The sequence below is a fragment of the Dunckerocampus dactyliophorus genome, chromosome 6, assembly GCF_027744805.1.
Source record: "Dunckerocampus dactyliophorus isolate RoL2022-P2 chromosome 6, RoL_Ddac_1.1, whole genome shotgun sequence".
Classification (NCBI taxonomy): domain Eukaryota; kingdom Metazoa; phylum Chordata; class Actinopteri; order Syngnathiformes; family Syngnathidae; genus Dunckerocampus; species Dunckerocampus dactyliophorus.
In genome coordinates, this window is record NC_072824.1 from 11,072,583 (window position 1) to 11,084,486 (window position 11,904).

The following is an 11,904-nucleotide window of genomic DNA, read 5'->3' on the forward strand; positions in this document are numbered from 1 at the left end:
TTATTTTTAAAAAATGTGCAAATGTGAGCAAATTTTAAAACTGGTTTTATGATAAGTCTACTGATACTGATATGATATGTCTACTCCATAAGTTAGATATGGTAATACCAGAGAACAATAAAGAGTATGGAGTGATTTTTGGTCAAGGACAAATTTTGCTTTATTTAAAACTGAGTTATTTCTGGCCACCTTAACTTGTATATTTTTAATGTGTAATTTTTCCATCTATTATGATCCCCAAAAACATATTTTCCTTCACCCTTTCAATGTCCACGCCGTCAATTTGTATTTGCGTGTATGTGTCCTATCTGCTATTACCAAATAGCATTATTTTAGTTTTACTTAGGTTCAAATATATTGATTTTTATCAAACCATTTTTTTTGTAGTCATTTTGTCTGTGCCTTTTTAAATTAGCTTGTGTGCTTTCTCCTGAACAAAAGGCAGTATTATCGCTTGCGAATAATTCTAACTTTAAGTCTTTCGTCATTTTACAGATGTCATGAACATATAAGTTGAACAGTTTTGGTCCCAGTATTGACCCCTGGGGTACTCCGCATGTAATAATTCAACTTGCGGATGTGTATTCTCCTAGCTTCATATATTGATTCCTGCTTGCTAAGTAGCTTTTGACCTAATTCAAAACTAACCCTCCGATTTGTTTTGTTTTTGTGATTAATTGTATCAAAAGCTTTTGTCAGATCCATAAATACTGCAGCTGCACACTTTCTCTGGTCTATTGTATTGTATTGTATTGTATTGTATGTATTTTATTTATCCCACAGCGGGGAAATTTACTTGTTACAGCAGCAAGCAAGCAAGACAAGTAAAGAGAACAGTAAAGTAAAGTAAAGTAAAGCATCGTGACTACAACATGGTTCAGGTGGTGCAGGTGTTGTAGAGCCTGACAGCGGTCGTTGGTAATTTCGATCACTGCAATGGAGGTTGAAAAGTTAGCTCTGTATCCGTATTGGCTATCCGGAAATAATTCATTCTTATTGATAAATTTGTCCAAAGTGATGTTGACTAGCTTCTAGATAATTTTGGAGAATTGCGGTAATAAGGAAACTAGTCAGTAGTACAGTATTATGTTTACTATATTTGGTTAAATGAGAGTAAAGGTGATTATGGGGTGTTATTGCATGTCTACAGGGCTCTAACAATGTTAAAAAAAAGTATTTAGGTTTTAAAAAAGTTTTCTATGATGTAAGTACAAATACATTACATTTATTAACACTGATTCACATATAACGAAAATTAATTTATCACAGTTGAGTCTGGAACCACTTAACAGCGATAAACGAGGGATTACTGTACTCGTTTGTGGATAAACTAAATGTGATTTAAATGCCCAATTACATTGTACAGCTTTGAAATAGAAACGGTTCATAGCAATTCATGATTTATTAATATTTTTAATGGCATATTCACAGTTCTTTACAACAAATACTCAGTACATTTCCATTTCAATGGTGACCGTGGCTTTCAGGTAGGTCTGGGACAACTTCGCCCGTCTCCAGAATCATGTCACCCTAAAAAAAAATATATAAGTATATAAATTGGGAATTTTATGAGAGATCAAACTGTGTAACAACCACACTGTATTTCCTCATATTGTTGCAGCTTCTGCTACAGGATGCTCTGCCCAGCAGCTCTTTCTCTTCAAATTCCCCTGTAAGCTTCAAGTTTACAAATGCAGTGTCCGCTGTGTAGACCGTGTATGTTATTTTTTTCTTTAAAAAAGGTCTATTGTGCAAAAGTGATTGTTCAAATGATGTTCTGCCAGTAACGCATGTCGCTGTTTTGCATGTTTATGAGCAACAAACATGAAAAACATTTATCAGGTCTGTCACTTTTAAGAGAAAACGCACTCAAACGGTTGCTTTTAAAGTTCTTAAAATAAAGCCTGTCAGTCAGCTACAGATGTGAAAGATGTAAGTTTGATCCCTTTGTTTTTCTTCAGAGAATAGGCTAACAGCATATGGTCACTATTAAAATGTGAGTGTAATGTTAGCAGTGGCTCAGGTAACTATGCTATTATCCTCTTGTCCCTCTCCTTAATGTTACGATGTTGTATGTGGTTTCTGGCAACTATTACACTGGATAAGTGTTACAGTGTATATGTTACAAGTGGATACACTACACAGTAGTGCTTCTCGGAGACACACACTCTATCAGAGACAGGCGTTGACAAACACAGCTCATTAACATTTAAGCTACAGACACACAAAATGGCCTGTTTCCAGTAGGGCATACTTAAACCACTAAATTTCCTTCGATTTTGGACAGCATACTTCCAATAAACTATTGTGGGACCTCAGAGACTATTAAAAATTGGTAAAAAAAAATACTAGAATAGGAGAACTTTTGGTGAAAATGTATATTTATATGAGTCATGGGGTGTAATTATTCAAGGGGATGACACTCAAATGGAGTACAGCATTAGTTAGAGAGGACGACACTATTTGTGGCAATACAACATATTGCTTTGACAGTTTAAGAATGGTCAAATACCAAGTAATTAACACACAAAAATGTAAGTTTTCAATATATAAAATACAGGAAATACTGAGTTGAAATGAATTAGTTGTATTCACCGGGAAAAGCTTGGGCTTCAATTCCACAATGCCATAGGGCCTTTGCTGTGAAGGACACAAACAAAACATATTTAGTGGCATTTAATACCAAATGTAACGTCAATAGTCGCTTTAACTTACTGCAACATGGTATTTCACGTAGTAGTGGACGACCCAAGCTGGTATCAACAAACGTGTTAATGTGAAAACACCACCTTTGTAGGCTTTGTACGTCTGTGAAGAAGAAACATACTGTAAATACGACATGACCAAACTTTTCCCATCGAGGGCAAGCATAGAGAAAAATTGAAGGATGCATTTTGTACATTCAAGATGCTAAAATCAGACCAATGTAGGTCAATGTATGCTAAGCTACTGTATCTGAACAAAACATCCACATCTTCTGACAAAGCATATTAATGTAATATCTAATGATATGTCTCATTAAGGGTGCTTTCACACTTGCAGTCCCGTACTCTGGTCCGGATCAAAAATGTAAAAACGATACTTGTTGGTCAATTTAGTGCGATGTGGTTTGAGTTCACACTTGTACTTTTGTGAGCAAATCAAGTAAATTGTCTCAGTTAATCATACGCCTCTGTAAACTGTCAGACGACCTCACGCACCCAAAACAACATGACGTCTTCACACTTGTGATACTTTCCTTTCTATGGTAGACTTTTTCACAGCTGAAATGCAACAGAGGATATAAATTATACAAAAACGTCCAAAAGGTTCCCGGAGATGGAAACTAAAAGTCTAAGCTATCATGTGGAACATGACATAAAGCACTGGTTATGCGAGGGGGGAGTAAGACATCATTCTTCATTACTTCTAATCTAATATCACACCACAGAAAAAAATACTCCAGTGCAGTCTTTGGGCCCCTTGTCTATACCTTGTATTGTATATTGCAGTATTTGTTTTGTTTTGCACAACAGTGTTAATCTGTGAAATACATCCAGTAGAAGAACAATAATGTGTTCATTACATGACATTGGTCTGAGGAAAGAGCTCATGTCTATATTGGTATCTGTAATGAAGGGCTGGACAATGTCGGATATCGGTTGTATGATGTGTATAGCAAATCTCTCAAATGAGAAATGTGAATGCACTCGAACAACGAATTACATTTATTTTTTAATATCCCAGGGACCAATAAAATACGAGCTGCATAGCCAAAAATGGCCCCCGTGCCGCACTTTGGCACTTCCTTGCAGTAACAAATAAATAGTAGACCATTAACAACAGTGATTATGAGAACATTACGCAAAATTAACCTGTTAAGTTAGGCGAGGCATACTTAAACATTCTTAGCAATCAAATTCGAGGCTGTACATTTGAAATAACAAAAAATGCTGACATAAACCTAATTGTATCCACAAGGTAAAGTGTTAGCATTGCTGCTAGCTAGCTACTAGCATTGTACTCACGTAAAGCCGCCACAGGCTCTTGGGTTCCAGAAAACCTGCCCAAAACCTGGCAACGGGGCCGGGAGGTTTAGCCTGAACGACAGGCTCCCTGGGGCTGAGCTCCTGGTCCTTCAGCCACTGCCTGCGGAGCTTCGTGAGCTGATCGACACGGAGCTTCTCGTCTGGAGTGTAGCCAGACATTGTTTATTAGTTATTGGAAGTTCAACCTCAGCTAAAGCTACAATGACACCATGGAGGACGTCGCGAACAACAGGAAGCGAGATTGTGTTTCAACTGCTCTGTAAATTTAGTGGCGACACCTGCTGGATAAATGCAGTATACATAAAAAACATAATGCATAATACATATACATAAACTGAACTTGTATTGCAGTAAAATACACCTTGTGGTGCAACCTGCACAATACAATATCCAGGGATCACAGGGTGTTTCGGGTCTTACATACATCAGACACAGTCACCGGGGTGACCCAGTCCCCAATTATAGTAATAACAATAAATATTTTGTGTGGATGATGACACCGTGAGGCATTACGGGTCTTTCTTTTCTAAATCCTCCTCAACAAAGAGAACACACGCACTATTAACGTCACAGACGCGAAAGACTTGTATGGACACTAGGTAGTGGTTGGACACACGAAAGTAAGGAAACTAACGCTGCAATTCGCAGTTTCTCAGCATCACTACTTGATAACATCAAGGTATGTTTTTATATATTTGCAACTAAATATGTACATTTAAACCACTGAGAACACTGAATGTCTCACGCTATGTATTTACAAAACACACAAGTGACGCCATGGATGATTTGAGGACACTCGAAAAACCGGTTTTAAATATGAACAGTGCTTTTTGCAGAAGCTGATTCATAGTTAACACAATTATGCAGTTTAGGATGTTAAGAGAGGGGTTTACATGCTATTTTAAATAACATCTGCTGAATTTTTTTTACATATCTGCTGTGGAAATATCTATTTTCGAATTCCGAGTGGAGAGAACGCAGTATATTTTCTACATTGCAGTCCTCCAGGGGGCGATAAAGGCATTAAAAGAAAAATCAGCGTCAAAGAAGAACGAAGTTATGTACGTCAAGAAATGATAGTTTCACTTCCCATTTGTTACGTGAAGTGACGAAATTAGTGTCTGTTGCTCTTTGTGCCTTTTACGCGACATTACCCCACGAAAGAACACAAAACAGGTCGTTGTACATGCAGTTTACGAGGTTTTCCATCAGAAGGTAGGCTAGTTAAATAATTGTGTGGAGAGGTCCATTCAAGGCAGTCATTCACCAAGCTTGTTAATACTTGTAGTAGCGTTTAACTCTCATGCAATTGGTCAACTGGCCTCATGGCGTCATCAATATACGCGTTGTTCTAGTTTGAATAGTACTAGTTTGTTGATCTATGACGTTCTTTTATGATAACTCGTCCAATGTATTTATATTTGAGTTAAAATTTGAAACTTTCGCATGTTATGTTTATTGCTACAACAATAATCTCTTAACATCCTGACGTCAAAGCATGTCCGGCAATCTCCCCCGTCATATTATCTGGGAGTCGGAGCGCCTGGTGGCCTACCTTCATTCCCGACCTTGGACCCCCGGCTGTGTAATCCTGGAGCGCCGCATACCCGGAACGCTGGCAGGCAGCATCTTCCACCTGGAGGAAGCGGAGTACTTGTCTTGGATGCTGGGGGCAAGAGCTGTGGCGGAGCTGCTGTGCGATAAACTCCAGGTGCAGAGGTGTGCGCTGGTCACTAGACCGCTGGTGGACAAACCTGCTCAGGTGTGCACCTCTTATGACCAGTTTACCAACTGTTTTTAAATGGAGTAGTTCAGTTTCAGTCAGGGATTAATCATATATGTGTATATACACACAACCTACTTTAAAGCTGAAAGAAAGTTGATGTTTTCAAGTTATGATTGTCGCCGATCAGATTCGGGTCCTCCCCCTCCACGGCCTGGATGCAGAGTGGCGCCCCCAACTGGCAGGAGACGAGGAGCACAACCCTCATGACCCAGGCTACTGCACCTCCAAAACTGCGCCACGATGGAGTGACTCCCGCCTAACCGATATCCAATCCAGGATCCGAGCCAAACTCCCAAACCCAGACGCTCCATCCAATCTGACCTTCCTGGGGGACAACCAGTTTCACCCCGGCCTTTTCTCTCGCATTGTTCGGGGCGAAGAGCCACAGTGGCGAGTGTGGGAGGACGAATGGCATGTGTCCTTTCTCACTCCTTTCCCCAACTCTCCTGGCTTCACTGTGCTCGTCCCACGCCGACCGTTGACGTCAGACATATTTCGCCTAAATAGAAGCGATTACGAGGGGCTGGTGGTGGCCGCCCGGAAGGTGTCTCATCTTCTGGAGAAGGGCTTAGGTGCCTGGGGAGTCGGGCTCATATTTGAGGGGTTTGAGATTGATTATGCTCACGCAAAGTTAATACCGCTGCTGCAGTCACCCTCTTTCAGGGAGAGCGATCACACCGCTCCATCAGCACATCACCAATTCTTCCGCTTGTATCCTGGTTATGTCACATCAGAAGATGGGCCAGAAGCATCTTTGGAGAGTTTGGAGGAGATGTATGCCAAAATTACCCAGAAGTGTTAAACATTCAACATTGAGGTTGTCATTAAAATCCACTTTTTAAACCATTTGTTGGTGATCATTTAATAGTTTGGACTAAACTACATTTGCTCAGCCAATCACAAGGCGACGTTCAAAGACGTTCATATCTTCCCCTGTGGAATACATGTAAACAAGATGGCTGTGGCACTCGGTCTGGCACAGGTCTTACCTGTCAGGGAGATGCCTTACTGTGGGATTTGGGGATACAGTACCACCTCATCCACCGCCCCCCTTGACTGTGGAGTCCCCCAGGGTCCATTCTTGAGTCCTGGTCCCACTTATGCAATATTCAGAAAGCATGGCATCTCCTTTCATTTTTATGCCGATGCCAAATTTACTTTCCACTCAGAAAAAACCCCTTCTCAAGTGTTTAAGCGACATCCAGGTCTGGTTGGCTCAAAAAGTTTTAGAGCTCAATGAGGGGAAGACTGAAGGTATCCTGCTCAGAGAAACCGGTGCCCTTTTGGACTTGGGGGCCCCCTCAAAATCCATGTATGTCCTACAGTCCTTGGCGTCATAATAGAGTGATTTTAAACAAAACAGATTTCACACCATTGTAAAATCATTCAATCGGCTTTTATCTAAAATTAAATTTTTTCTTTGCAACATTTCGAACAAGTCATGCACGCTTTTATTTCTTCACGTCTAGACTACTGTAATGTGCTTTACTCTGGAATAAGCCACAATGCACTCTCTCGCTTAGTTAGTCCAGAACTCTGCGGCACGGCTTTTAGCAGGAACCAAAGAGAGGGAGCACATCAGCCAAATTCTAGCCTCCCTGCACGGGCTGCCTGTTTGTTTTAGAATTGATTTTAAGGTTTTATTCTTTGTTTTTAAGGCGTTGAATGGGCTGGCCCCCCAATACATCTCGGACCTCATCCAAATTTACACTCCAGTGTGCACATTGAGGTCCAAAAGCTAGCTCCAACTAGTGGTGCCCAAGACAAGACTGGGCCTTTTCTGTAGTTGGCCCCAAGCTGTGGAACACTCTCCGCCCTCATGTAAAAACGGCCACCATAATTGAATGCTTGAAGTCTCGTCTTAAAACCCACTTTTATTCTCTTGCTTTTACTCGGCGTGAGTTGTTTGATCCTCTGTGTCTTTTATTCTTTTTTTTTGTTTTATTTATCCTAGTTTTTATTTTATTTTTTTTTACCTACTTCTATTTATTGCTTTTATTGTTTTACTTCTTGTTTTATATATTTTAATAGTTCTAAATGTCTTTGTTTTTTTTTATTTATTAGATTTTACCATAGTAATTTTTATTTTTACTTCCTATTATTTATGGTAGTCTGTGCAGCACTTTGGAAACAGTGTTTATAAAATGTGCTATAAAGTGGATACCATATCAATAAACGTAGTGAATCTTGAGTTTTATGAACTCCTTACCCAAGGCACATCATAAATAACCCCAAATGTCCATATTAGAAAACCAGTACAGTAGTTGTCATCTCAAACTACTCCCACGCTTTATTCGAATCTTCTGTTGTTTTTGCATCATCTTGCTCACACCAGTCAGCTGCAGAATCTACATTTGAAATGTTTCAAATAGTAATTTGAAAAAAACATGATTTGACAATGGATAATGAATCTTAATGAAGACTGAGCTTTATCAGACATTGACATGATGCGGTCTCCTAGCATGCTGCAGCATCCACAGCACCTGATTCCAATGCAAGTCATCTGGCTGATATACAAAAGTGGCTTGATGCTGCAGCTCAGGTGTATGATGGAGTAGACGCTGATGCTAATCTGGCAGCGGAGCGCTACTAAGGAGTAGTAGGGTGCAAAGGGCATGAGCACTGGCGGTAGGTAGTTGACAACGATGATGACCAGGATGATTAGCACCATCTTGAGGGCCTTCCTCTTGGCCGGGTGGACCCAGATGATAGAGACATTGCACAATGACCATGACGGCGCAGGCGAAGAGGACGACACCACTGAAGACAGAGTTGATGCTTATAGATGCCAGGATGGACTTAGTGAGGGCGTAGGCCACTATCACAGCCCAGACCACCACGGATATGCCAATGCAGAGTTTGTTGTCTCGGATGCCGGTGAACAGTACGGGGCGCACTACGGCTGTGTAGCGGTGAAGGCTACAAGGATACACGCCTGAAGAAACGACATTTCTTAAAAAGTTAAGAAATTATACAACAGACTAATAAATACCAGCAAATTTAACTTTGTCTTTAATAATAACTTTAAAAAAGGGAAGCTTGTTTTTTCATTCTAACGTTAGAATTTAGATAATTATTATAATAACTTAATTATAATTATTCATACAACCAATATAACTAAATCACTTATATTCTTCAATTACTTCAGTGCTTTTAATTTTTGTTTTTTATTATTTTGAGATAAATGGAAAATCTAAATGTTCCCTCCAGAAAATATCATTACATTTTTTTAACATTTAAATTTAAATATACTAATATAATGTACTTGAATATACTTTTCCTTCAATATATGTAACAGTATTTCCTTTGCTGTATTATATTACATGAAAAAATAAAATATATTATACTCATATATTATATAAAATATAATAATGACTAAGAAATCATTCATTCATTAATTCATCTTCTATACCGCTTATCCTCATTAGGGTCGCGGGTATGCTGGAGCCTATCCCAGCTGACTTCGGGCGAGAGGCGGGGTACACCCTAGACTGGTCGCCAGCCAATGGCAGGGCACATATAGACAACAACCATTCACGCTCACATTCATACCTATGGACATACCAATGTACCTAACATGCATGTTTTTGGAATGGGGGAGGAAACTCACGCACGGGCAGAACATGCAAACTCCACACAGAGATGCCCAATGCAGATTCGAACCCAGGTCTTCCTGATCTCCTGACTAAGTGGCCAACATGCTAACCACCGATACCCACAGCATTGCTTTTATACAGCCGTCTGGGATCACACACCCAACACCAAATGTTGTGATATTTAGTTGACACAATACTACGGTATGTATTATTACAAATATAATCATAGTGGATAGGCTCCAGCACACCACAGGGAACCTAGTGAGGCCAAGCAACATAAAAAATGGATGGATAATCATAGTGATTACGTTGAAACTCCTTCTGGCAGGGGACTCAGACGTTCCCAGCAGACCCTCACAATATGTTTGGGCCTGCCAGGTCTGATGGCATCCTCCCCCACCATCGGAGCCCGTTGACAATCTGTGACGAGCACAGAAGTCCAAAAACAAAACACCGCTCGGGTTCATATCAGAGGGGCCGTTCCGCGAAGGGAAACTACCCTCTCGTTCAGTGGGTTAAACTCCAAAGTACAGGCCCTGAGCCGGGGGGCAACAAGAATTGCCACCCAAGCCCGTCACCTTTCACCTCCACTGGCAACGCCAGAGTGAAATAAAGACCAACCCCTCTCAAGAGGACTGGTTCCAGAGCCCTTGCTGTGCGTCGAGGTGAGTCCAGCTAAATCTAGCCAGAACTTCTCCACCAACTCCTTCTCCACCAGAGAGGTGACATTCCACGTGCCAAGAGCTAGCTTCTCCCACCTTCGGCCACCACCCAGCTCACTCTGCACCCGAGCCCTGTGTCCCCTCCCACGAGTGGGGAGCTCATGGGAGGAAGGACCCAAAATACCTCTTCGGGCTGTGACCAGCCGGACTCCATGGGGGCAGGCCCGCCCACCACGCTCGCCATCGTGCCCACTTCCAGGCCTGGCTCCAAAGGGGGGGCCCGGTGACCCACATCCGGGCGAGGGAAATCTTGGTCCAAAGTTGTATCTCTTCATATGTTGAGCCACTCTTTGTCTGGTTCCTCCCGTAGGCCAGTTTGACCTGTGACCCTTCCAGGGGCGTAAAAGCCCCCGACAACTTAGCCCTGGGGTCATTGGGACACGCAAACTCCTTTACCACGATAAGGTGGTGGCTCAGGAAGGAGTTTTATAGATATATAATGAAAATATATTGAAACATTATACAATAATTTATTATTTAAAAAATGATGAAAATATGAAATTGTAATTTAAAATCTTGTATTTTTAAAATTAGTATTAGTAGTCTAGTATTATAATTAGTAAAATTATTATTAAACATTTCTACAAAATATATTGAAATTAAATTACATCTAATCATTAAAAATATTTCAAATCTAAGAACTAATGTACTGCAATGATTATTAGAGTGGTTAAAATGTTGGCTTTCCAAGTATTTTAATGAGAACCATGTGATTTCTCTCAGCAAATCAGCAAAGAGCTGATTAAGCTGTTAAAAATATTGGGGAAAAAAAAATTACTATCATTCCTTAGAACAGAACCCAACCCTGATCTTCCACACAGCCAACATTAGAGTCCTACACTGTATATTCAACTCACCAAAAAGAGCACTCTCATGTCCTTGACGCCGTACGTGAACCCCTGCAAGTACCAGATGCGCGTGTCGAGCCGCAGGGTGTTGGAGGAGCTCGATGGGCATCAACAGGCATAAGTAGGCGTCCAGAACAGCCAGGTTGAGGATGAAGATGTTGGAGGTGGACGCGTCGCTCTTCCTGGTGGCTATCTGCCAAATGACCAGGCCCACCACCAGGTTGAATACCTTGACGCCGTAGTACAGGGGTCTCAAACACATTTTACCTGGGGGCGTAGAGCCGCATCAAGTATTGGGTGTAGGGCTGGGAATATCGATGTAACTCGCGATACATGGCTCACAACAACATCTTGATAGGGTGAATCAAATAATTTCAGAGTTTATATTTTGCTGCATTCAGCTGGGATAGGCTCCAGCTTACCTGTGACCCTAATGAAGACAAGCGGTATAGAAAAACAATTTTTAAGTGACTCACTTAGTTCAGTGTAGGCTTATGTGTGCATCCGAGTAACCTTGTCTTGTCGCAGGCCGTATTACAGTAACCTTTGACAAGTCGCGGGCCACAAAAAGTGACTCGACGGGCCACAAAGGGCCCACAGGCCATGAATTTGAGACCCCTGCCGTGGTAGAAAGCCATAGGGTGCCGTGGAGGTCCTCCGGCGCTGCTGGTGTTCAGAGTGGTGGTTGACATTGTGAAGCTGGAAAAGGGGTCAGGTATGATGTACCCAAATGCGCTTTTAAATGACCTTACCTTAATAGACAGTGCAGCACCCTGAAGTCAGTCTCCTACTGCAGAAACTCACACTTTCTGTGCATTAACAGCAGAACATCAGCATAAAAAACACGACAGGGACTACTGTAATTCTACATTTGGGTTGTGCCAGGCCGTGGCGTTGTTCCTTCTCAGCCTTGTAGGCAGCCTC

At 41.3% G+C, this 11,904-nt stretch overlaps 2 protein-coding genes and 1 pseudogene across 3 annotated transcripts; 1 reads left to right on the forward strand and 2 right to left on the reverse strand.

The window, feature by feature from the left end:
- Positions 1-1,397: 1,397 nt before the first annotated feature.
- Positions 1,398-4,276, reverse strand: ndufb6 (NADH:ubiquinone oxidoreductase subunit B). Its single transcript, XM_054779196.1, has 4 exons — positions 4,008-4,276; positions 2,716-2,808; positions 2,596-2,640; positions 1,398-1,530 (listed from the first exon to the last, which is right to left on the reverse strand). Exons 1-4 carry the CDS (start codon positions 4,185-4,187, stop codon positions 1,465-1,467), a joined length of 384 nt encoding a protein of 127 aa, XP_054635171.1. The 5' UTR covers positions 4,188-4,276; the 3' UTR covers positions 1,398-1,464.
- Positions 4,277-4,555: 279 nt separating this feature from the next.
- Positions 4,556-6,643, forward strand: LOC129182888 (uncharacterized). Of its 2 annotated transcripts, none has more exons than XM_054779526.1 (3): positions 4,556-4,707; positions 5,526-5,790; positions 5,942-6,643. In XM_054779526.1, exons 2-3 carry the CDS (start codon positions 5,527-5,529, stop codon positions 6,614-6,616), a joined length of 939 nt encoding a protein of 312 aa, XP_054635501.1. In that variant the 5' UTR covers positions 4,556-4,707; position 5,526; the 3' UTR covers positions 6,617-6,643. The 2 variants fall into 2 exon arrangements, with proteins under 2 accessions (XP_054635501.1, XP_054635500.1); XM_054779525.1 differs by lacking the exon at positions 4,556-4,707 and adding an exon at positions 5,100-5,243.
- A 690-nt stretch (positions 6,644-7,333) lies between these two features.
- On the reverse strand, positions 7,334-11,242 carry LOC129182625 (uncharacterized; annotated as a pseudogene).
- Between the last annotated feature and the right edge of the window lie 662 nt (positions 11,243-11,904).